Genomic DNA, 27,238 nt, shown 5'->3' on the forward strand with positions numbered 1-27,238 from the left:
TCAAGTTATCCATTATTTATTTATTTATTGATTTATTTTAATCAACAGAATCGAACCACAATGTATAACATGTGATTTAGGCGAGGATCTTTGGAGTAGTCGCTACTATTATACGAACTGTTCACATTTTGATGCCTTTATTACACCATCATTTGGTATTGCAACAAACTATGGAATTGAGTTCTACATATTGGAATGCCAAGGTCCAGGACTGCCTGTATCAGGAGTTCATATGCTTAAAACGCATAGCTTAGTGAAAATTTTATATGATACACGGCCATTTTACACAGAGAGGCTACAAAAGCTTGCATTACCGACCCAGCGATCTTTTGAAATACCATTACCGCATGGAGGACGAGCTCAAGTACAATTACTGCTTCCCCCCAGCTGGAGGGAAGAGTTGCGGGATGCTGCTTTTCCAGTAATTGTTGAAGTGTACGCAAGTTAGAAAATTTATGTATTCACTCAAAATATTATATTAGCTTAAAAATTAATAATTCATTTATATATGTTTTTACAAAGCTTTAGTTGTTGCACTCTCCTCAATTGTAATCGAAGAAAGCATGTAAAGTGACAACAAAAAAGTCATGCTCATCAGAAAAAGAAAAGTATATGAAGAGAACTATTAGAGCGTCAGGAATTGAAAAGGACAGTTATACTTTTAATTTGGTGGGTCAAATATGTTGTTGCATCTGCCAACGCTAACTTTGTTGACCATGAAATTAAGTTTCATTTCTTAAGTACTTCTGAAATAATTGTGGGACTTACATTTTGGAGTCCAATTATTTTATTGACAATTTGATAATTTACCGAAAAAAACTTTTCTCTTACACATTTATACAGAATTTTGCTTTTTGACGTTTGACGTTAATTTGTTGCATCACTATAGTCTGTATTTTCCATCCCACATTTCCAGCTCTTATACTATTGAACATTCCTACGGTCGGTCATGGCTAGATCGAGACACTTTATAGGGTCGAAAACGCTTCTTTTTACTTGTTTCATACTTTTCAACATGTGCAGGATATGTGCGAGTACTATACCTTATAGCTTTTATATCTACCTTAGCGCACCGATCAGTACGATCCCCAGTTGTAACTCAATTTTTGGGTTGTATAACCCAATATTTAAATTAGCTTTTCCTGCATTTATTAAAAATTTGATCATTACAAATGTTCATGACTTTAACAAATGTGAACTATCCCACTATTTATTATTAGTAACTTTAATATTTTTATTTAAGCAAATAAATACTACACACGAAAAAAGGATGTTGGAAATGACGGTTTAAACTTTTGTAATAAGTAACTTTAATATTTAGTATTTGCTTTAATATTTTTATTTAAGCAAATAAATACTATACACGAAAAAAGGATGTTGGAAATGACGGTTTAAACTTTTGTTTTTGCAAGATCGTAAAAGATTCCTTTACCACCTTTAATAAAACTAAAGGATTACCCTGGCTTTATTAATATTGGACGTTATATAGGCAGAAAACTAAAGCTTGTGTCCAGAAGGACACCAATGTCATAAACCTGTATGATTCTAGTCGAACATATAGATGAACTCAGCTTGTATTACGCATTCTGTGTGTTGACTTGGAAAATTTCAATCCCAAAAATAAACACTGCACCCTGATTAAAAACGTTTTTTGTAAAGTAAACTGAGGGAAGACTTCGTTATAAATACCTTTACATGTTTATTATACCTCGGAGGTACTTTTAAAGACACGGAAAAAAATATTTATTTACATGAAATAAGAATGGTTATACAAAATAATTCTTTCAAATAAGTGGAAAGTCGGGACCCGAGAATAGACTGGCTTAACTTTTTAAAGATCCATGAGAAGGCAGACTTCGCTTATGCTCGGACAAAAAATTAAGTTTGACTTGAATATGGCATATGAATAAGACGGATGAAGCAAAATATGTTGTCTGAAAAACTGGGCAAATAGATCGACTTAGTACATTGGTACAGAATTAACACTCGTAGTTCAAGTGTCAGCACAATCGGCGTTCCCTTCAGAAATTCATCACATTTTAATCGGCAATACATTACAATTTCAGCAATACAGCACTTTCAACAGTAATTCAATATATTTATCAATATTTCCATATATTTGTGGGTATAGGTCTGGCAGCTCTGTTCAGCCCAACTCATCTCTAATCAGCTGATATCAAAAGTATTTGTGAAGAGAAAAGAAGTCTTGAATGAGCATTACGAGACAAGCGAATGAGCAAGACGTTCGAACGAACGAAGTTAAAACAAGAAAGGAAAGCTAACTTCGGGCGGAGCAGAAGTTGAAATACCCTTGCAGAATATTCTGTAAATTATGTTCTCCAAAATTATTCATATGATGCATTCTTAACACACATAAAAAATCCCAACTTCCTAACTTTAAAACACCAAAGTTATGGCATTTCCAATCGTTCAGTTATATGACAGCTATAGGATATAGTCGGCCGATCCTTATAAAATTTGGTGGTCGGATTGTTTGGCCAAAAATAAAACCCATAGAAAATCCCAACTTCCTAACTTAACAAAAACCAAAGTTATGGCATTTCCAATCGTTCAGTTATATGGCAGCTATAGGATATAGTCGGCCGATCCCGGCCGTTCCGACTTATATACTGCGTGCAAAGGAAAGAAGGGTGTGTGCAAAGTTTCAATTCGATATCTTTAAAACTGAGAGACTAGTTCGCGTAGAAACAGACAGACGGACAGACAGACGGACAGACAGACGGACAGACGGACAGACGGACAGACGGACATGGCTATATCAACTCAGGAGGTGATCCTGATCAAGAATATATATACTTTATAGGGTCGGAGATGTCTCCTTCACTGCGTTGCACACTTTTGACCAAAATTATAATACCCTCTGCAAGGGTATAAAAACGACGAACAAAGTATCAAAAAAACGAAGTTTAATACGATTTAAGTTCATTAAAATACCTAAAACTATTTTTCAAACTACTTATCACTATTAAATTTAAATAAAACTATGAACTTTTTATAATGGAAGTACAAACACTGGGACTTCTTATTTAAATAGGAAAACCATTCCTACAAATATTGGGGTTCAACCTACGTGAAAAGTAAAACGACAAAAATTGTTAGAAGCAAAGATTTACAACGACGAGGACTGTGGAAAACGAAAAGAAAAGCTTGCAAAAACGACGTACGAGTGTGTGAAAAAGACGCTACAAACACCACGGTAATCTGCACTATACATATACTTATAACGACGCGTATGTGCAACAACAAGTACGAGCAAAGAAGAACTTGAAAAAAAAACTGTTCTGCAACCTTGCTAATTTTGAATCGGTTTAACAGGCGTTGAAAACTGAAAAAAAATAATGTGGATTGTGGGCTTGCAACACGACAAAAATTATCTGATGCTTAATATTTTCCGAAATTTACGTCTAAAAAACTACTGGAAGACGCTGATGAAGAGGACGACGAACATGATAAAAGAGACGAACAAGAAGAGAATGACAAAGACAACGACGAGAAAAGTTAAAAACGATAGAGACGACGAGTTCCGTTCTGTACGCAGTAACGAATGAATAGCAGGCAAAGGCGAACAACAAAAACGCACGATCTGGTACAGTAGTGTCCGCTTCGTTACAAAGTTTTGCCGTGAATTCGCCGCGATTTTCAGTAAACTTCCGCGATGTAGAAGATTCTATTCGGCCATTGCTTGGGTTGCCGATTGCGAAGACATGGCTTCCATTATGTACAGGGATGACCTGTAAGAATTCATTTTCGCGAAACGTTCTCTAAAAGTTCTCGCTATAATCTACATTATGAGTGAGCGCGGTAGTTAGCAAATGTTGAAAAACGCATTGATCAAAGAGTTCAAAGCCGAAATGAATGAAAATCAAAAACAATGAAAGTGTTCTAGAATATCTTCTCAAAATTAAAGAAATGACTTCTCGTGGCAGTGTAGATAACAGTGCATAAATAATTTGAGCGTCAATAAATCAATATGGTACAATGCTAAAGACTAGGAGTTTAAGGAAAATTTAAAGTGCTATGAGAAAATTTGTGAAAAATCCAGAAAGCCAAAAAATCAAGAAGACAAGTCGAAATATGCGTTTGGCAAAGAAAGGTACATTAATACAACTGTGGTTTAAGTGGCCATTCATCAGTGCCCTAATTGAAGGAGCGTTCGGAAATGCTTTAACTGCAATAATTTCGGACACATATTTAAAAATTGCCCCACAGGCAAAATCGAAACGGTTGAAAAAGAATCGATGTTTAAGGAAATGTGTTTGAAAAACAACAAGGCTATGTACTTTGTACTATTGTTTTGGCCATACATGGTCACGCAAATACGCAACTATATATCTGACTGCGTAGTTTGCCGTACCACAAAAAGTACAAACACTACTCTTAGACCACCAATGGGAAAACCTTTGACTTCAGATAGGCCATTTCAAAAGCTATATATTGACCTGTTAGGGCCATATCCTCGCACGAGGATGGGCAATATAGGTTTAATCATTGTAGTCGACCACAACACCCGTTCCATATTCTGTGTCCACTTAAAAAGTTTACGGCTCCTAAAATTTGGGAGTATTTGGAGGGGGCTATTTTCTATACTTTCGGGGTTCCAGAAGTAGTACTTTCTGATAATGGTAGTCAATTTAAATCGAGTTATTTTCTGGCTTTTCTTACCACTTACAGCTATCTATTCCCCACAGTCTAACGCCAGCGAGAGACTGAATACATCAGTATTAGCAGCCGTAAGGGCCTATATTGGAAATGATCACACAAATTGGGATGACAACTTAAATGCCATTAGTGGTTCATTAAGGGCATCTTTTCACAGGAGTACAGGTTCATCGCCGTATTTCCTAGCGTTTGGGCAGAATATGATCCTCAACGGCAAGTATTACAGTTTTCTACGTAGCTTGAACCTATTAGCAGATGACACTAGGCTACAAAAGCCAGATGTTTTACAGCTGCAGATGTGGGAAGCTAAACTGAACATAAACAAGTCTCATGAAGAAAATGCAAATAAATACAATCTACGAGCCCGTGAAATACAGTTTAAAGCCGGCGACCTAGTTTACGCTAGAAATTTTACTCAAAGTAACGCGATAAAGAAATGCAGTAGTAAACTAGCTCCAGTGTTCATTCCAGCCAGAGTTGGTAGGAAACGTAGTCCATATTACTATGAATTAGAGAACGAAAAAGGGAAGAATTTAGGAGTAGTCCATCTAAAAGATATACAGAACAGGAAAATTTCAGATAATGCTTACAAGAAATAATCCTGTCTCCATTATCTGTGGGTGTAGTGTCCAGTTATACTTTTACGATAAAGAACTATTCACCCCACCTTCGCATAGATAAATATAACTTAACGGCGCCATAGGCCTAGGAAATTTACTCTCTACAAATACCAATATCAATAAGTTGAGATAAGCAGATCAGTCGCGACGGCCAAAAATCATACGATTAAACCGTTGCTTAGAACTGCAGCGGAAAGCTCGGCGACCGTGACTTATCTGCACTTCGTTTCCAATTTTGCATTCATTCTCTGATCTACGCTCTTGGCAAAACGTTCGATCATTCGTCTGTGGCCTAAGTTACATATTTAAAACACGTGTTAAACTTTACACAATTATATAATCGCGATCTGCGGTCAATAATTTAGTCAGGCGGTTATTAATATTAACAAGTGGATTTTGTGAGAGTGAGCGTAAGGGATCCGCATAGAAATGCGTGACGTCGGACGTATACCAGTAGACCCCACTAAGGGAGTCTTATCCTACTTTATGCCGGTTACCGTCTGAACGTCTTAGGCCAGCTAACCCCAATCGCCTCAGCTCCAATTTGCCAAAATTCTTGGTAAAAGCGGCCCAGAGGAGAACCTAGCCTTGGCCGGCGTGATTACGCAACCACCCAAGTTTGTTGGCAATTGGACACCGGCCGTTAGAAGCCGATGATATTCCGATCACATTATTCAACGCGGGAGCAACAACACTTATCTAGTGATTGGTACTGGAAATTCCATCGCAAAAATCCAAATTTCAATTGGAATGAGTTTTGTTTTGAATTTAGAAAAAGATTCGAAAATATTGAGACAGACTACGACATTTGGGAGGGAATAAGAAAACGTAGACAAGGCGAAAACGAATCCTTTGAAGATTTCCAGGAAACTATAGAACGTCTGGTAGACAGACTTCAGAATGGGGTTTTCGAGGCACAATTAGTCGAAATATTAGTTCGAAATGCAAAACCTAGCCTACAACATGAGTTGCTGCATCTCAAAATCGATAATAGAGCAATGCTTATATTCGAAATCCGCAGGCATGAGCAGTTTTATAATAATCTCAGAACGTTCAAGCCAAAACCTTTTCGCTCTTACGTAAACGAAATAGCTACGGAAGACGAAAAGACAGCTATAGTAAACGAAGGAGAAGAAGTGAATCAGGCACAGGTACGATGATTGCATGGCTAAGAAAACTATCCGTTGCTTCGGTTGTGGAGCTAAAGAACAATACAGAAGAACTTGTCCGAATTGTAATCCGGGAAACCAGCCGAAGGATGTTCCCTTGAGCAACAAGGAGATACATCCATAAAATCCGGACTTGCAAAACGGAATCCAACCATTCAAACCAGTGAATGCCAGGAAACAGAAAATTTAAATCAGCCTGAGATTCATTTTTCCTTTGTTCCTTTACATATAAGAATACAAAATTACATGAATAAGCGAAAACAAATATTTGAAAAGGTAGATATTATTGAAGCTTGTTTGAAACCCAAATGATCTACTAGAAGATCCAGAGAGTTTTGGAAGAAAGTTCATCACGATCGACAAAAGTTAGTTTCCGCTATAGTGTTAAGCTCGGATCAGAGACTTTATACTGATATTCCTATAGAAGGTCAGACTTATAAGGCGTTGCTAGATTCCGGAGCTACAATTAGTTGTGTTGGCGGCATAGCTGCGCAGAACTTACTAAAACACAATAACATAAAAAATTGTTCTGGCGTAATAAAAGCTGCGAACGGAACTGAAAGCAAAGTAGTTTCAAAACTTATAACTTCGGTAACATATGGAGATAAGGTAGAAGATCTCGAATTATTTATAATCCCCGATCTAAAGCAAGACGTATATCTAGGTATCGATTTTTGGCAAAAGTTCGGTTTGCTTAATAAAATTACAAATAGTAGTTTAATAGTTTCGGAGCTAGATATGGGAACGTTAGATGAAAATGAAGAGCCTCCAAATTATCAGCAACTGAATGAAGGAGAACGACTTAGACTTAAAGCAGTTATCAAAAACTTTCAGTCTTTTGCGTCTGAAGGTTTAGGCCGTACTAGTTTGTCCACACACACCATAGATATTGGGAGTAGCAGTCCTGTTAAGCAGCGGCATTGGCCAGTTTCACCAGCTGTAAAAAAGCTGATGTTCGCCGAAGTGAGGAATCAACGAGTGCTTGGAGTAGTAACTGTGTATTAGTGAAGAAGGGGGACAAAAATCGTTTATGTCTCGATTCTAGGGAAGTTAATAAGGTTACAAAGCGTGACATTTACCCACTTCCGCATATAGATGGCATTTTAAGCCGATTACCGCCAGTAAAATTTATAAGCGGTATCGGCGTGAAACATGCATACTGGCAGATTCCGCTAGATGAGAATTCGCGACAATACACAGCATTTACAATACCAAATCGACTATTGTATCAATATAAAATGATGCCCTTTGTCGTTTGATGGATCGAGTGATACCAGCTCATCTCCGAACTCGGGTTTTCGTATATTTAGACAACCTATTGGTTTTGTCCGACGACATTTGCTTTTACTACAAGAGATATCCTTATGCTTGCGTAAACCTAATCTTACTATCATAGTAAGCAAATCTAAATTTTGCATGAAGGAAATCGTATATGTAGGTTTTATAATTGGAAATGGGCAGATAAGAACTAATCCAGATAAGGTTAAGGCCATTGCCGAATTCCCAGTGCCAACATCCATTAAGCAGTTAAGGAGATTTCTAGGATTGTCCGGTTAGTACCGTCGTTTTATAGAAAACTTCGCTACTAAAAGTTTTCCCTTGACTGAACTTTTGAAAAAGAAAAAGCTGCTTGAGTGGAATGAAGGGGCGCAACTCGCTTTTGAAACCTTAAAATCATGCCTTACAGCCTCACCCATACTCATTACACCTGACTTTTCAAAGCAATTTGTTTTGTTATGCGATGCCAGCTCTTACGGTATTGGTTGCGTGTTGGCTCAAGAGCGAAATGGGGTAGAACAACCAATTTCTTATATGTCCGAGAAGTTGTCTAAGACACAACTGTATCCGAATTAGAATGTCTGGCCGTAATTAAGGGTATTAAAAAATTCTGTGCGTATATCGAGGGTCAGGATTTCTTAGTTATAACGGATCACGCAGCTCTTCAATGGTTAATGCGACAGAAAGACCTGTCAGGGAGATTAGCTCGATGGTCAATGAAGTTAAGAACGTTTACACTTACCATCAAACATCGTAGCGGTTCTCAGAATGTTGTAGCTGACACTTCGTCTCGGCAAAACGGTCCAGCCATTGATGAGTTTTGCCAAAATGGCCCTATAGTTGGCTTAGACTCTGCACACTTTAAATCTTCGGAATACTTGGACTTGTTAGAGAATATATCCGCCAACCAGTCACAATTTCCCGATCTTCAAGTCAGGGATGGGTACATTTATAAGAAAACCTCGTTTCCATCAGAAGAGACCAACCAGGAAAACCTCTGGAAGCTCTGGATTCCTACAGCTTTAGTGCCAGATATTTTATACCATCACCTAGTTCGGCTCATTGTGGTATGAGCAAAACCGTTGAAAAACTTTTTTTTTTTTTTTTTTATTTAACTCTGCTGTTTTTTATTGAATCTTCTCTTAATTTTGAGACTAACAATAAGTTTACGAATCTTAACATTAAAATTTAACTAACAGTAAAATAAGACTGCATTCTGGTTGCGCGTGCCTTAAGTCGGTCGCTGGGTGGGTAAGTCATTGCGACGAAGGCGTGATTGGTTGATCAACCTTGTAAGACCTCTCGCCGGGTGGTTAGGGTGCAACGATAGCTTGGTAAAGTACTTTTCCTTCTGTTCTGCGACCACATCTTTGACTGGTAGAATGTTTAAGTCGCGATGTATATTTTCGTTGCGAACGTACCACGGTGCCCCGGTGATTGTTCTTAAGATCTTCGACTGAGCTCGCTGGACTATGTCAATATTGCTATTACTCGCATTCACCCATAACTGGAGAGCCATACATCCATATAGGTTTTAGTACCGAGTTATACAGCAGGACTTTATATTCAAGACTAAGGGGAGACCGAGCGTTGATAAGCCAATGAAGGCTACTGGCTTTTAGCTTTAGGTGTGTTTCTTTTGGCTTCAATGTGCCGGCGCCATGTGAGTCTTCTGTCAATGTGTACTCCTAGATATGTCACTTCGTTTGCGGTAGAGTATGGTTTAACATGAGCGGCGGGCAGTTTTGCCTGTTCAGGGTAAACGTAACGTGCTTGCATTTTTGTTCGTTCACTTTAATTCGCCAATCTGATAGCCACTTTTCAACATCGACCAGATGAAGAGTAGTGAGCAGTTGCTTGCATCGCGCATTTTGAGCGGCTGAGAATGGCTGTTCATCAGCAAACTTAGATGTTGCTAGTTGTGTGCTTGTTGGGATTCTGCTTAAGAGGACATAATGTTGGCCCAAGCACGCTTCCTTGAGGTACTCCAGCTCCAATAGTGAAATCGTCAGTTATAGCAGTGTTGGATCGAACAGCAAATTTTCTGTCGTAGAGGTAAGGCTCTAAAAGCTTATGGGTGTTTTAGGGGAGCATTGTCTTGATCTTGTACATTAGACCTTCTAGCCAAACTCTATCAAATGCTTGAGAGACATCTAAAAATATGGCAGTACAGTACTCTCGTTTTTCGAACGCGTTCCGAATTTCTGATGTTATCCGGTTGACTTGCTCAATTGTTTCGTGCTTTTCACGAAACCCAAATTGATGTGACGGAATTCCTTCCTGGATTCTTGGGTATGTGTTTATCCGAGGCAATACGCATTTTTCAAAGAGTTTAGATAAGCATGAGAGTAGGCTTATAGGTCTATAAGACGTGGGAATTGTGTGGTCTTTTCCAGGCTTTGCTATCATTATTATAATCGACTTTTTCCATCTCACTGGAAAGTGGCCAAGTTTTTCGATGGCATTAAAAAGCTGAGTGATAGTGCAAACGGCGCAATATGGGAGCTCAACGATCATTTTGGGAGTTATGAGGTCGCAGCCCGGGGATTCTTTCGGATTCAGCTGATTTTTGATGATGTTAACGATTTCGTTTGGGCGAAACTCAATTGGTTCATGTTGAAGCTGAGGCTCATCTGGTAAAGTCGGCAAGGTGAACGCACTAAAGGCAGGATTTGGTTGGAAGAGATTTTTAAGGTTGTTGGCAAACATGCGGGCTCTGTCTGCATCGCTGCGCGCCCAGCCGCCTGTGGGATTTCTAATAGGCATCACGGTTACTTTCGGTGAGCTTAGAGTAGGGTGAGCTCTCCATAGTGAGTACTCCATAGTGATTACTAGATGAGTTTGTACTAGATGTTGACAATTGCTCTATGTAGCGTCGGTGGACATGTGCTTCTTCTTGCTGTAAAGCTTTTGTGAGTTGACGTGAGGCATATTTTAAGCTATGTCTAGCAGATGGCGATCTGTGGAGTTGCCACTCTCGACGTAAGCGTCGCTTTTCGAGGACGAGCTGTTCTATTTTGAGATTTGTCTTCTTTAGGCTGCTTTGCGTACTTGTAGTTTGGGGTGTTGAAACTCGAGCTGCAGAGACGAGTGCAGACTCCAGTGTATTAACAAATCTGTCTACGTTGGCTTCATCGTTGAGATGAGGACTTAGTTCAATTTGTGAGCTAATGTATTTCTTGTACTGAACCCAATTGGTTTTCTGTGATGTCAATTATAACGATTGCTCCAATGCGCCTGGATGTCGGAGTAGAATAAACAGGACAGGCGAGTGATCCGATGAAAGATCCGAGAGGCATTCGGCGCTTATCAGATTTTTAGGAATGTTTTTGTAATTGCAAAGTCTATTAATCGGGTGTTTGCCGACCGTATGTTGGTCTGCCAGAGAAACATAGTCCAACTTGTTTTGGTTTTATAACTGCATTATAGAGATGTTTTCCTTTGAGTCACCCCTTTTATGAAGTGGTCTCCTGTGAGTTGAAAACTGCATAAAGTCTCTTCGCTATGGTACGAGGGGGCTATACGGGGCTTGTGTTGGTTGCTAGTATTTGTTTGTATATTTATAGATGTGGCCTGTAGGTAATTTTTAGCAAATTTTTTATGATAGTGGTGTTTAATACGGCTTCTGATTAGAATTCCAGTCCCACCATGTGCATTACCATCTGGATGATTTGTTCCGTAAAATGAATAACCTCGTAGTTGAAAATTGTATTTGTTTGTAAGGTGTGTTTCTCAAAGCAGCATTACGTCGATATGGTTGTCGAGTAGGAATTGAGCTAACTCAAGTTTATGCTGTGAGACGCCGTTAGCGTTCCACGTAGATATCCTTAGGGAAGTCATTTTTTGGATTGTTGTGAAACCAGTAGAAAAACTTAAAAGATATTTGTTTTGGCCATACATGGTCACGCAAATACGCAACTATATATCTGACTGCGTAGTTTGCCGTACCACAAAAAGTCCAAGCACTACTCTTAGACCACCAATGGGAAAACCTTTGACTTTAGATAGGCCATTTCAAAAGCTATATATTGACCTGTTAGGGCCATATCCTCGCACGAGGATGGGCAATATAGGTTTAATCATTGTAGTCGACCACAACACCCGTTTCCATATTCTGTGTCCACTTAAAAAGTTTACGGCTCCTAAAATTTGGGAGTATTTGGAGGGGGCTATTTTCTATACTTTCGGGGTTCCAGAAGTAGTACTTTCTGATAATGGTAGTCAATTTAAATCGAGTTATTTTCTGGCTTTTCTTACCACTTACAGCTATCTATTCCCCACAGGCTAACGCCAGCGAGAGACTGAATAGATCAGTATTAGCAGCCGTAAGGGCCTATATTGGAAATGATCACACAAATTGGGATGACAACTTAAATGCCATTAGTGGTTCATTAAGGGCATCTTTTCACAGGAGTACAGGTTCATCGCCGTATTTCCTAGCGTTTGGGCAGAATATGATCCTCAACGGCAAGGATTACAGTTTTCTACGTAGCTTGAACCTATTAGCAGATGACACTAGGCTACAAAAGCCAGATGTTTTACAGCTGCAGATGTGGGAAGCTAAGCTGAACATAAACAAGTCTCATGAAGAAAATGCAAATAAATACAATCTACGAGCCCGTGAAATACAGTTTAAAGCCGGCGACCTAGTTTACGCTAGAAATTTTACTCAAAGTAACGCGATAAAGAAATGCAGTAGTAAACTAGCTCCAGTGTTCATTGCAGCCAGAGTTGGTAGGAAACGTAGTCCATATTACTATGAATTAGAGAACGAAAAAGGGAAGAATTTAGGAGTAGTCCATCTAAAAGATATACAGAACAGGAAAATTTCAGATAATGCTTACAAGAAATAATCCTGTCTCCATTATCTGTGGGTGTAGTGTCCAGTTATACTTTTACGATAAAGCACTATTCACCCCACCCTCGCATAGATAAATATAACTTAACGGCGCCAGAGGCCTAGAAAATTTACTCTCTACAAATACCAATATCAATAAGTTGAGATAAGCAGATCAGTCGCGACCGCCAAAAATCATACGATTAAACCGTTGCTTAGAACTGCAGCGGAAAGCTCGGCGACCGTGACTTATCTGCACTTCGTTTCCAATTTTGCATTCTGATCTACGCTCTTGGCAAAACGTTCGATCATTCGAATGTGGCCTAAGTTACATATTTAAAGCACGAGCCATACATCCATATAGGTTTTAGTACCGAGTTATACAGCAGGACTTTATATTCAAGACTAAGGGGAGACCGAGCGTTGATAAGCCAATGAAGGCTACTGGCTTTTAGCTTTAGGTGTGTTTTTTTGGCTTCAATGTGCCGGCGCCATGTGAGTCTTCTGTCAATGTGTACTCCTAGATATGTCACTTCGTTTGCTTGCGGGAGTAGAGTATGGTTTAACATGAGCGGCGGGCAGTTTTACCTGTTCAGGGTAAACGTAACGTGCTTGCATTTTTGTTCGTTCACTTTAATTCGCCAATCTGATAGCCACTTTTCAACATCGACCAGATGAAGAGCTAGCTGAGCAGTTGCTTGCATCGCGCATTTTGAGCGGCTGAGAATGGCTGTATCATCAGCAAACTTAGATGTTGCTAGTTGTGTGCTTGTTGGGATGTCTGCTGTGAAGAGGACATATAATGTTGGCCCAAGCACGCTTCCTTGAGGTACTCCAGCTCCAATAGTGAAATCGTCAGTTATAGCAGTGTTGGATCGAACAGCAAATTTTCTGTCGTAGAGGTAAGGCTCTATAAGCTTATGGGTGTTTTAGGGGAGCATTGTCTTGATCTTGTACATTAGACCTTCTAGCCAAACTCTATCAAATGCTTGAGAGACATCTAAAAATATGGCAGTACAGTACTCTCGTTTTTCGAACGCGTTCCGAATTTCTGATGTTATCCGGTTGACTTGCTCAATTGTTTCGTGCTTTTCACGAAACCCAAATTGATGTGACGGAATTCCTTCCTGGATTCTTGGGTATGTGTTTATCCGAGGCAATACGCATTTTTCAAAGAGTTTAGATAAGCATGAGAGTAGGCTTATAGGTCTATAAGACGTGGGAATTGTGTGGTCTTTTCCCGGCTTTGCTATCATTATTATAATCGACTTTTTCCATCTCACTGGAAAGTGGCCAAGTTTTTCGATGGCATTAAAAAGCTGAGTGATAGTGCAAACGGCGCAATATGGGAGCTCAACGATCATTTTGGGAGTTATGAGGTCGCAGCCCGGGGATTCTTTCGGATTCAGCTGATTTTTGATGATGTTAACGATTTCGTTTGGGCGAAACTCAATTGGTTCATGTTGAAGCTGAGGCTCATCTGGTAAAATCGGCAAGGTGAACGCACTAAAGGCAGGATTTGGTTGGAAGAGATTTTTAAGGTTGTTGGCAAACATGGTCGCTGCGCGCCCAGCCGCCTGTGGGATTTCTAATAGGCATCACGGTTACTTTCGGTGAGCTTAAGTAGGGTGAGCTCTCCATAGTGAGTACTCCATAGTGATTACTAGATGAGTTTGTACTAGATGTTGACAATTGCTCTATGTAGCGTCGGTGGACTGTGCTTCTTCTTGCTTAAGCTTTTTGAGTTGACGTGAGGCATATTTTAAGCTTTGTCTAGCAGATGGCGATCTGTGGAGTTGCCACTCTCGACGTAAGCGTCGCTTTTCGAGGACGAGCTGTTCTATTTTGAGATTTGTCTTCTTTAGGCTGCTTTGCGTACTTGTAGTTTGGGGTGTTGAAACTCGAGCTGCAGAGACGAGTGCAGACTCCAGTGTATTAACAAATCCGTCTACGTTGGCTTCATCGTTGAGATGAGGACTTAGCTCAATGTGAGAGCTAATGTATTTCTTGTACTGAACCCAATTGGTTTTCTGTGATGTCAATTATAACGATTGCTCCAATGCGCCTGGATGTCGGAGTAGAATAAACAGGACAGGCGAGTGATCCGATGAAAGATCCGAGAGGCATTCGGCGCTTATCAGATTTTTAGGAATGTTTTTGGTAATTGCAAAGTCTATTAAATCGGGTAGTTTCCTTGGGTCTGCCGACCAGTATGTTGGTCTGCCAGGAGAAACATAGTCCAACTTGTTTTTGGCTTTTATAACTGCATTATAGAGATGTTTTCCTTTTAGAGTCACCCCTGCTTCTATGAAGTGGTCTCCTAGTGAGTTGAAAAACTGCATAAAGTCATCTTCAGCTATGGTGAAGCGAGGGGGGCAGTATACGGCGGCTGGTGTAAGTTGGTTGCTAGTATTTGTTTGTATATTTATAGATGTGGCCTGTAGGTAATTTTTAGCAAATTTTTTATGATAGTGGTGTTTAATACGGCTTCTGATTAGAATTCCAGTCCCACCATGTGCATTACCATCTGGATGATTTGTTCCGTAAAATGAATAACCTCGTAGTTGAAAATTGTATTTGTTTGTAAGGTGTGTTTCTCAAAGCAGCATTACGTCGATATGGTTGTCGAGTAGGAATTGAGCTAACTCAAGTTTATGCTGTGAGACGCCGTTAGCGTTCCACGTAGATATCCTTAGGGAAGTCATTTTTTGGATTGTTGTGAAACCAGTAGAAAAACTTAAAAGATATTTGTTTTGGCCATACATGGTCACGCAAATACGCAACTATATATCTGACTGCGTAGTTTGCCGTACCACAAAAAGTCCAAGCACTACTCTTAGACCACCAATGGGAAAACCTTTGACTTTAGATAGGCCATTTCAAAAGCTATATATTGACCTGTTAGGGCCATATCCTCGCACGAGGATGGGCAATATAGGTTTAATCATTGTAGTCGACCACAACACCCGTTTCCATATTCTGTGTCCACTTAAAAAGTTTACGGCTCCTAAAATTTGGGAGTATTTGGAGGGGGCTATTTTCTATACTTTCGGGGTTCCAGAAGTAGTACTTTCTGATAATGGTAGTCAATTTAAATCGAGTTATTTTCTGGCTTTTCTTACCACTTACAGCTATCTATTCCCCACAGGCTAACGCCAGCGAGAGACTGAATAGATCAGTATTAGCAGCCGTAAGGGCCTATATTGGAAATGATCACACAAATTGGGATGACAACTTAAATGCCATTAGTGGTTCATTAAGGGCATCTTTTCACAGGAGTACAGGTTCATCGCCGTATTTCCTAGCGTTTGGGCAGAATATGATCCTCAACGGCAAGGATTACAGTTTTCTACGTAGCTTGAACCTATTAGCAGATGACACTAGGCTACAAAAGCCAGATGTTTTACAGCTGCAGATGGGGGAAGCTAAGCTGAACATAAACAAGTCTCATGAAGAAAATGCAAATAAATACAATCTACGAGCCCGTGAAATACAGTTTAAAGCCGGCGACCTAGTTTACGCTAGAAATTTTACTCAAAGTAACGCGATAAAGAAATGCAGTAGTAAACTAGCTCCAGTGTTCATTGCAGCCAGAGTTGGTAGGAAACGTAGTCCATATTACTATGAATTAGAGAACGAAAAAGGGAAGAATTTAGGAGTAGTCCATCTAAAAGATATACAGAACAGGAAAATTTCAGATAATGCTTACAAGAAATAATCCTGTCTCCATTATCTGTGGGTGTAGTGTCCAGTTATACTTTTACGATAAAGCACTATTCACCCCACCCTCGCATAGATAAATATAACTTAACGGCGCCAGAGGCCTAGAAAATTTACTCTCTACAAATACCAATATCAATAAGTTGAGATAAGCAGATCAGTCGCGACCGCCAAAAATCATACGATTAAACCGTTGCTTAGAACTGCAGCGGAAAGCTCGGCGACCGTGACTTATCTGCACTTCGTTTCCAATTTTGCATTCTGATCTACGCTCTTGGCAAAACGTTCGATCATTCGAATGTGGCCTAAGTTACATATTTAAAGCACGTGTTAAACTTATTATATAATCGCGATCTGCGGTCAATAATTTAGTCAGGCGGTTATTAATATTAACAAGTGGATTTTGTGATAGTGAGCGTAAGGGATCCGCATAGAAATGCGTGACGTCAGACGTATACCAGTAGACCCCACTAAGGGAGTCTTATCCTACTTTAGGCCGGTTACCGTCTGAACGTCTTAGGCCAGCTAACCCCAATTGCCTCAGCTCCAATTTGCCAAAATTCTTTGTAAAAGCGGCCCAGAGGAGAACCTAGCCTTGGCCGGCGTGATTACGCAACCACCCAAGTTTGTTGGATTGGACACCGGCCGTTGAGCCGATGATATTCAGATCACATTATTCAACGCGGGAGCAACAACACTTATCTAGTGCCACCCAGGGACACCCAGCGATCGTGCCGCCGCAAGGTGCAGAAAGGACCCATACATTGGTCGTGAACGAGGACAGACTAGCCACCACCACCGGACATCGTCCGGCGATCGATGATCGCCCACAGGAGTAAATTCATGTATCAATCATTTGCCTTTAAAAGAAACTCTCAATTGGCATGGTGCGGTATTTTATAGGTCATTTAATGTAGGTTTTATTATAAATTTTGACAGCAGCTCCTCAACGTCAACGTGAACTTGGGCCCAACTTTGCAACGCGTCTTATGGAACATAAAGAAGAGGTCGTGAGTACACATTAAAACGAACAATGCGTAAATACCTATTTTAAAAACCTATAAATGCTGCTCTGTCGTAATTCTAAGTCGAGAGAAATTCCTTTAGTTTACATTCATTAAAATATTGTTAGTCTTGCTCATAATTTTATTTTTGAAATCAATGGGAAATTATGTGGATAAATATAATTATAAAAGAAGTATAGGATTTGTTTAAAAATGAAGTTTGAATAAATAATAACCATGGTCTGTCGAGTACTTAAGTCAATCATAATCATTTAATCATTTAATCTGAATGGCAGGTCACAAAGGGTCCTTTTTAAAAATTCAATTTCTGAAATTCTCCGTGTTACCCAACTCCGGTGTCCCACAAGGGAGCCATCTGGGTCCGTTACTTTTTACATTATTTATTAACGATCTTCCCTCAATTATAAGTCATTCTCGCGTACTTATGTACGCAGATGATGTTAAGTTGTGCCTGCGGTATAAGGACATTTCCTGCCATTTAGACTTGCAATCCGATCTAGATAATTTTCAAAACTGGGGCCGAGATAATTTACTAAATTTAAACGGTTCCAAGTGCAAGCTGATGACTTTTTATCGGGCCAATCCGATATACGCGACTTACACGTTAAGTGGCAGTTCTTTGGATAGAATAACTCTTGTAAACGATCTTGACGTTCTCTTGGACCCTAAACTAAAATTTTCTAATCACATTTCGTCCATGGTTAATAAAGCCAGAGGACTGCTTGGATTTATTAAAAGGTGGTCAAAAGAATTCGATGATCCTTATTTGACTAAAACTTTATTTATTTCGCTAGTCCGTCCGATTCTGGAGTATGGGTCTCCCGTCTGGAGTCCACAATGCGGAATACATATTGGTCGTATTGAATCTGTACAAAAAAACTTCCTTCTTTTTGCTTTACGGCGCCTAAACTGGGATGCAAATCTTATCTTACCTTCTTATTCTAGTAGACTTCTTTTGATTAATTTACCATCCCTAGCCAACCGTAGAACGATGCTTGGTACTATCTTTATTTATAACCTTATACATGGTGATATTGACTGCCCCGACTTGTTAAGTCGGCTAAACTTTTCTGTGCCAAGTAGATTAACTAGAAATTATTTTCCCCTAATTTTAAATCATTGTAGATCTAACTATGCCTTGCATGAGCCTTTCAGAGTATTACGTTCTGACTATAATAGACTTTTTCCTGTAATATCAAATCTTGACTCTCTGCCGCTCCTAAAACGATTGATTCTTGCTTCATTGGCACAAGATTGATCTACCTATTACTTTTTTCCCCGGACCTTTACCTTTATTTTCCTATCTCGCGTCTATCTTATCGCGAATCGTGCCGTACGATACACGGCTGCGCCCCTCGGTCGGTTGGGCGGGTAAGTGAGCCGTAAGCCTCCGCGCGAAAAAAAAAAAAAAAAAAATCTTGGCCTAGGGACAATGTAAGAATTTAAGTAACATTGTTATGGAAGGGAGGGTAAAGACTTGCGGAATAACAACATCTAGATTCCCAAAAGGAATATATCAGATTCTCAGTTGCTTTTCAGCGTGTCGGAACGCTTCAATATCATATTAATTGTTTTGATAGCTTAGCCTTTACTCTCGATTGATTGTTCTTTTGATTATCACGCACTAATAAATTGTGGTAGCGTGCAACCGTACCATCTCAAGCAAGGAAGAACGCCGACATCCGGCGAGCTAGACCCAAGCCTAGCAAGAGTGCGTATTCCAAGCTTGAAGGTACAAAGGTCCCCTCTAGTAGCATTTACCATCCGCTGTTAGATGACCGACTATCGAACCGTACACTACACAAGTTGAAAAGTAAAGAAGATTTTCGCCGATTTGATTTATCCTAGTTCATGCCATAGCTTATATGTACGAGGGCGGTCCGATAAGTAATTAGCCTCCAAAAGAAAAACGAAAATTTTGGAAAAGTGGCGATTTATTTCTCAACATAATCTGCTTTTAGCTCGATACACTTGACCCAGCAATGCTCCAACTTCTTAAACCCGTCTGAAAAATACGTTTTTTCGAGGTCTGCAAAATACGTCTCTGCGGCGGCGACGACCTCCTCATTCGACCCAAATTTCTGTCCAGCCACAGCCATGTGACCGTTTTCCCCTTCCGTCGGGAGTGAGCAAATGCGGCACCCATCGCGCCGACAGCTTTCTCATGCCTACTGTCTCATCTATCTCGCGTATCTTCAATCGGCGGTCTGCCAATACGAGATGGTGGATTTTTGTCACGTTATCCTCCGTGGTAGCCGTTTTCGGGGCACCTGGGCGTGGCTCATCAAAAACCGACGTGCGACCACGTTGAAACTCGTTAAACCAATTTTTGACGGTCGCCATCAAAGGAGAAGAGTCACCGTACACAGCATCCAAGCGCTCTTTGATATCGCTACGCGATTACAAGAATTGAAGACCGATATTGCTCTTTCTCCATTTTTCTAAAATCCGCGGACACGTCCCATTCCACACGCAGTCAAAACAAAACAACGAGTCCGATTCGGCTGACATTTCGAAAGTATCCGTCTACGAGAATGTACTACATATACTATATAGTAAATTTCTCTTGTGGTAGTGACGCCATCGGGCGGTGAGGCTAAGTACTTATCAGACTGCACCCGTATATGTCGCAGATTATTTTGAATATTCAAATTAAAACGATTATTTGTTGGTTCACGCTTGTTTTATTTCCTATTGCTTCTCCGTTCTTTCGTGCGAGGCGGATACACCATTTCGCCAACATAGTCTGAGCGTGGGCATGAGTGAGACAGATAGTGTTCGTCATAACTCACCACACACTGAGCATGTGTTTTTGAAGGTGAAGAGGAATTGAAAAGGAACCGAGATGAGTTGCAGAGTCAGTGCTCTGTTGCATGAGCCAAAAGATGTCAAAACCATTTTACTGCCAAAGTTCAACCATGATCGTGTCAACGGTCGACTACATTTTGTCTGAAAACCAGCTCGTGGGCAGCGCTCTTGTAATGGCCCTCAGCAATTCACTGGAAGGCACCGCATCTCACTCACCGCTCTCGCAGACATGTTTTCCCGGCATTACATGGCCGCAGCACGCCCAAATGAAGAAGAGTGCTTGTCGTTGTATGGGAGCAGAATGGTCACTTCCATTCTGCTCAGCGTAGAGCAGATTGCAGTATCCGTTACGTTGGCACATGCAGCTGGAATATATAAACGATTGCGCCGTTTGGTTTTTACCTCGGATATCCAAACCCGAAACGAGCTGCATCAGGAAGTCAAAGCCTATTCGTTTGACGCCAGACAGAGCCAGCATTCGGGTTACAACGTACCAGCACCACAAGGAAAAAGAGTCAGGGCTATGCCTCACATCACGTGTCACAACTGTGGCACACCCGGCCACAAGAAGGCGGAATGTCGCTTTAACAAAGAGACAACTCAGCGTCAGCACCCCCGTAATCAACAATCTGGATATACTGGAGGAAGAGATCGATCATACGTCATCTGTTACAAATGGGGAACATGTATCTACGGTCTGCCCGGAGCGTCTGCCAATTAAAAGCAACACCATCAAAGATGTGAGCATATGCACCGTTCTTGAGCCCTTAAGAACGTTGCTGCAGTTTGGTGAGTCGTTCCAATTTTACTTCGACTCCGGAGTCGAATGCTGCTCATCAAAGAGACTGCATCGCTGGATTATCAGGGACTAGAATAAACAACGTAGTGACATTAAGGAGTATAGGTGGTAACTCCGTTTGTAGCACTTTACAGATTATGACAAATGTTTTGATTTGCAAGCGTTCTTTTCAAATCTTATTTCACGTAGTTCTATATAATCATATCAAATACGACGCTTTGATTGGTCGCGAAATTTTGAGCCAGGGCATCGGCGTGACAATTACATCAAGCGCTTACTATGTTTAATGAAAAGTGTATATTACCTGTCGTAGTCTCCGAATGCACTCCTGACCTGGCTGATGTTGATACCGATTTGCATGGACCAGATAAAGATAAACTGCAATCAATATTACAGAAATTCTCAAATTCATTCATAAACGGTATCCCACAGAACCGCGTGACTACTGGACAGCTAGAAATTCGCTAGATTGATCAAAATAAGACGGTTCAGAGGCGCCATTATCGATTAAGTCTGGAGGAAAAAGAAAAGGTTTACATTCTATTCAAGAACTGTTGGATGCCAACATAATAAGACCCAGTTCTTCTCCTTCCGCGAGTCCGATGTTACTTGTCCGGAAGAGTAATGGTACAGACCGCCTCTGTGTTGATTATCGGGAGCTTAATGCCAATACTGTTTCCGACAAGTGCCCGTTGCCACTTATATCTGACCAGATAGCTAGGTCGAGTGGGGCTAGGTTTTTCACGTGTATTGATATGGCCAGTGGCTTCCATCAGATCCCAATACATAAAAACTCTATTGAACGGACAGCTTTTGTAACCCCAGAAGAGCAGTCCGAATACTTGGCTATGCCTTTTGGGCTTAAAAATGCGCCTTCTGTATTCCAAAGGGCTATTAATCATGCCTTAGGTGATCTGACTTATAAATATGCCATTGTTTATATGGACGATTTAATGATAGTCGCACGTACAAAGGAGGAAGCTTTTGAGCGATTTCAAACCTTACAAACACTAGCCGAAGCAGGATTTTCTTTCAACATAAAGAAATGTTCCTTCCTCAAATCTTATGTCGAATACTTAGGCTTTGAAGTTAGGGCAGGTGAAATTCAACCGAATCCTAGGAAAATACAAGCTCTAGTAGACTTACCGCCCCCGCATTCCGTCACTCAACTGAGACAATTTATTGGACTGGTCTCGTATTTTCGTCAGTTTGTACCCAAGTTTTCACAGTTGCTAAAACCCCTCTATGCTCTGACTTCAAATAGTATGTCATTTTTATGGAAATTAGAGCACGAGCAAGTACGGCAGAAAGTAATTTCTATCCTGATCTTTGATCCACAATTTCTTATTGAGCGATGCGAGTGCTAATGGCTATGGCGCAATTTTATTGCATAAAATCGAACACAAGCCACGAGTTATCGAATACTTTAGTAAACGGATCTCGCCAGCGGAATCGCCTTACCATTCGTACGAATTGGAAACACTTGCAGTTTACAATTCTATTAAGCATTTTCGCCACTACCTACATGGTCGACATTTCGTCGTGTTTACTGACTGTAATTCGCTCAAAGCGTCTCGCACAAAAGCAGAACTAACTCCGATAGTCCATAGGTGTTGGTCGTACATGCAATCTTTTGAGTTTGAAATGCAGTATAGGCCAGGTAAAAGAATGGCTCACGAAGATTTTCTGTCCCGAAATCTCATATCAAACGATCGCATCATGTCAAAAGGTACAGTGGAAAAACATATACATTTGACAGAGATCACTGACAATTGGTTGTTAGCTGCGCAGCAACGCGACGAGGAAACGTCGTATATTTTATTTTTATGAAACCTGCTTGAACATTATTTTGTATAAAAAATAAGAGAATAGATTTTGTAAACCTCTATGTTGTACACTCACGAGGACGTGAGATAGGTCAGAAAGGCCGTGTCGCAGATTATTTTGAATATTCAAATTATAACGATTATTTGTTGGTAGACGCTTGTTTTATTTCCTATAGCTTCTCCCTTCATTCGTGCGACGCAGATACGCCATTCCGCCAACGTAGTCTGGGCGTGAGACAGTTAGTGTTCGTCATAACTCACCACACTGAAAATTTGAACCGATTGGATTCATAGTTTTTTAGTAACCCCATGCGCCAGTCGTAAAAATACTGTAAGAGCTTTTCAGAGTATTATGTTCTGACTATAATAGACTTTTTCCTGTAATATCAAATCTTGACTCTCTGCCGCTCCTAAAACGATTAATACTTGCTTCATTGGCACAAGATTGATCTACCTATTACTTTTTTCCCCGGACCCATACCTTTTTTTTCCTATCTCGCGTCTATCTTATCGCGAATCGTGCCGTACGATTCACGGCTGCGCCCCTCAATCGGTTGGGCGGGTAAGTGGGCCGTAAGCCTCCGCGCGAAAAACAAAAAAAAAAAAATCTTGGCCTAGGGACAATGTAAGAATTTAAGTAACATTGTTATGGAAGGGAGGGTAAAGACTTGCGGAATAACAACATCTAGATTCCCAAAAGGAATATATCAGATTCTCAGTTGCTTTTCAGCGTGTCGGAACGCTTCAATATCATATTAATTGTTTTGATAGCTTAGCCTTTACTCTCGATTGATTGTTCTTTTGATTATCACGCACTAATAAATTGTGGTAGCGTGCAACCGTACCATCTCAAGCAAGGAAGAACCCCGACATCCGGCGAGCTAGACCCAAGCCTAGCAAGAGTGCGTATTCCAAGCTTGAAGGTACAAAGGTCCCCTCTAGTAGCATTTACCATCCGCTGTTAGATGACCGACTATCGAACCGTACACTACACAAGTTGAAAAGTAAAGAAGATTTTCGCCGATTTGATTTATCCTAGTTTATGCCATAGCTTATATGTACGAGGGCGGTCCGATAAGTAATTAGCCTCCAAAAGAAAAACGAAAATTTTGGAAAAGTGGCGATTTATTTCTCAACATAATCTGCTTTTAGCTCGATACACTTGACCCAGCAATGCTCCAACTTTTTAAACCCGTCTGAAAAATACGTTTTTTCGAGGTCTGCAAAATACGTCTCTGCGGCGGCGACGACCTCCTCATTCGACCCAAATTTCTGTCCAGCCACAGCCATGTGACCGTTTTCCCCTTCCGTCCGGAGTGAGCAAATGCGGCACCCATCGCGCCGACAGCTTTCTCATGCCTACTGTCTCATCTATCTCGCGTATCTTCAATCGGCGGTCTGCCAATACGAGATGGTGGATTTTTGTCACGTTATCCTCCGTGGTAGCCGTTTTCGGGGCACCTGGGCGTGGCTCATCAAAACCGACGTGCGACCACGTTGAAACTCGTTAAACCAATTTTTGACGGTCGCCATCAAAGGAGAAGAGTCACCGTACACAGCATCCAAGCGCTCTTTGATATCGCTACGCGATTACAAGAATTGAAGACCGATATTGCTCTTTCTCCATTTTTCTAAAATCCGCGGACACGTCCCATTCCACACGCAGTCAAAACAAAACAACGAGTCCGATTCGGCTGACATTTCGACAGTATCCGTCTACGAGAATGTACTACATATACTATATAGTAAATTTCTCTTGTGGTAGTGACGCCATCGGGCGGTGAGGCTAAGTACTTATCAGACTGCCCTCGTATATGTCGCAGATTATTTTGAATATTCAAATTAAAACGATTATTTGTTGGTTCACGCTTGTTTTATTTCCTATTGCTTCTCCGTTCTCTCGTGCGAGGCGGATACACCATTTCGCCAACATAGTCTGAGCGTGGGCATGAGTGAGACAGATAGTGTTCGTCATAACTCACCACACTGAGCATGTGTTTTTGAAGGTGAAGAGGAATTGAAAAGGAACCGAGATGAGTTGCAGAGTCAGTGCTCTCGAAATGAGCCAAAAGATGTCAAAACCATTTTACTGCCAAAGTTCAACCATGATCGTGTCAACGGTCGACTACATTTTGTCTGAAAACCAGCTCGTGGGCAGCGCTCTTGTAATGGCCCTCAGCAATTCACTGGAAGGCACCGCATCTCACTCACCGCTCTCGCAGACATGTTTTCCCGGCATTACATGGCCGCAGCACGCCCAAATGAAGAAGAGTGCTTGTCGTTGTATGGGAGCAGAATGGTCACTTCCATTCTGCTCAGCGTAGAGCAGATTGCAGTATCCGTTACGTTGGCACATGCAGCTGGAATATATAAACGATTGCGCCGTTTGGTTTTTACCTCGGATATCCAAACCCGAAACGAGCTGCATCAGGAAGTCAAAGCCTATTCGTTTGACGCCAGACAGAGCCAGCATTCGGGTTACAACGTACCAGCACCACAAGGAAAAAGAGTCAGGGCTATGCCTCACATCACGTGTCACAACTGTGGCACACCCGGCCACAAGAAGGCGGAATGTCGCTTTAACAAAGAGACAACTCAGCGTCAGCACCCCCGTAATCAACAATCTGGATATACTGGAGGAAGAGATCGATCATTCGTCATCTGTTACAAATGGGGAACATGTATCTACGGTCTGCCCGGAGCGTCTGCCAATCAAAAGCAACACCATCAAAGATGTGAGCATATGCACCGTTCTTGAGCCCTTAGGAACGTTGCTGCAGTTTGGTGAGTCGTTCCAATTTTACTTCGACTCCGGAGTCGAATGCTGCTCATCAAAGAGACTGCATCGCTGGATTATCAGGGACTAGAATAAACAACGTAGTGACATTAAGGAGTATAGGTGGTAACTCCGTTTGTAGCACTTTACAGATTATGACAAATGTTTTGATTTGCAAGCGTTCTTTTGAAATTTTATTTCACGTAGTTCTATATAATCATATCAAATACGACGCTTTGATTAGTCGCGAAATTTTGAGCCAGGGCATCGGCGTGACAATTACATCAAGCGCTTACTATGTTTAATGAAAAGTCTATATTACCTGGCCGATGCTGATACCGATTTGCATGGACCAGATAAAGATAAACTGCAATCAATATTACAGAAATTCTCAAATTCATTCATAAACGGTATCCCACAGAGCCGCGTGACTACTGGACAGCCCTAAATTCGCTAGATTGATCAAAATAAGACGGTTCAGAGGCGCCATTATCGATTAAGTCTGGAGGAAAAAGAAAAGGTTTACATTCTATTCAAGAGCTGTTGGATGCCAACATAATAAGACCCAGTTCTTCTCCTTTCGCGAGTCCGATGTTACTTGTCCGGAAGAGTAATGGTACAGACCGTCTCTGTGTTGATTATCGGGAGCTTAATGCCCGTTGCCACTTATATCTGACCAGATAGCTAGGTCGAGTGGGGCTAGGTTTTTCACGTGTATTGATATGGCCAGTGGCTTCCATCAGATCCCAATACATAAAAACTCTATTGAACGGACAGCTTTTGTAACCCCAGAAGAGCAGTCCGAATACTTGGCTATGCCTTTTGGGCTTAAAAATGCGCCTTCTGTATTCCAAAGGGCTATTAATCATGCCTTAGGTGATCTGACTTATAAATATGCCATTGTTTATATGGACGATTTAATGATAGTCGCACGTACAAAGGAGGAAGCTTTTGAGCGATTTCAAACCTTACAAACACTAGCCGAAGCAGGATTTTCTTTCAACATAAAGAAATGTTCCTTCCTCAAATCTTATGTCGAATACTTAGGCTTTGAAGTTAGGGCAGGTGAAATTCAACCGAATCCTAGGAAAATACAAGCTCTAGTAGACTTACCGCCCCCGCATTCCGTCACTCAACTGAGACAATTTATTGGACTGGTCTCGTATTTTCGTCAGTTTGTACCCAAGTTTTCACAGTTGCTAAAACCCCTCTATGCTCTGACTTCAAATAGTATGTCATTTTTATGGAAATTAGAGCACGAGCAAGTACGGCAGAAAGTAATTTCTATCCTGACAAGTGAACCTTTTCTGACTATCTTTGATCCACAATTTCTTATTGAGCGATGCGAGTGCTAATGGCTATGGCGCAATTTTTTGCATAAAATCGAACACAAGCCACGAGTTATCGAATACTTTAGTAAACGGATCTCGCCAGCGGAATCGCCTTACCATTCGTACGAATTGGAAACACTTGCAGTTTACAATTCTATTAAGCATTTTCGCCACTACCTACATGGTCGACATTTCGTCGTGTTTACTGACTGTAATTCGCTCAAAGCGTCTCGCACAAAAGCAGAACTAACTCCGATAGTCCATAGGTGTTGGTCGTACATGCAATCTTTTGAGTTTGAAATTCAGTATAGGCCAGGTGAAAGAATGGCTCACGAAGATTTTCTGTCCCGAAATCTCATATTAAACGAT

The 27,238-nt window shown here is 40.8% G+C and overlaps 1 protein-coding gene across 1 annotated transcript in view; it reads left to right on the forward strand.

Moving 5' to 3' along the window:
* LOC108038176 (prolyl endopeptidase FAP) overlaps positions 1 to 27,238 on the forward strand; it is a gene marked incomplete at its 5' end in the record, with an annotated part of 193,389 nt that overhangs the window by 93,408 nt on the left and 72,743 nt on the right. Inside the window, one exon of the mRNA XM_044456814.1 lies at positions 49 to 435. Coding sequence (XP_044312749.1) covers positions 49 to 435 — 387 coding nt within the window. The remainder of the gene's footprint in view (positions 1 to 48; positions 436 to 27,238) is intronic.

Source organism: Drosophila rhopaloa, unplaced genomic scaffold (assembly GCF_018152115.1).
Source record: "Drosophila rhopaloa isolate 14029-0021.01 unplaced genomic scaffold, ASM1815211v1 contig_153, whole genome shotgun sequence".
Lineage (NCBI taxonomy): Eukaryota > Metazoa > Arthropoda > Insecta > Diptera > Drosophilidae > Drosophila > Drosophila rhopaloa.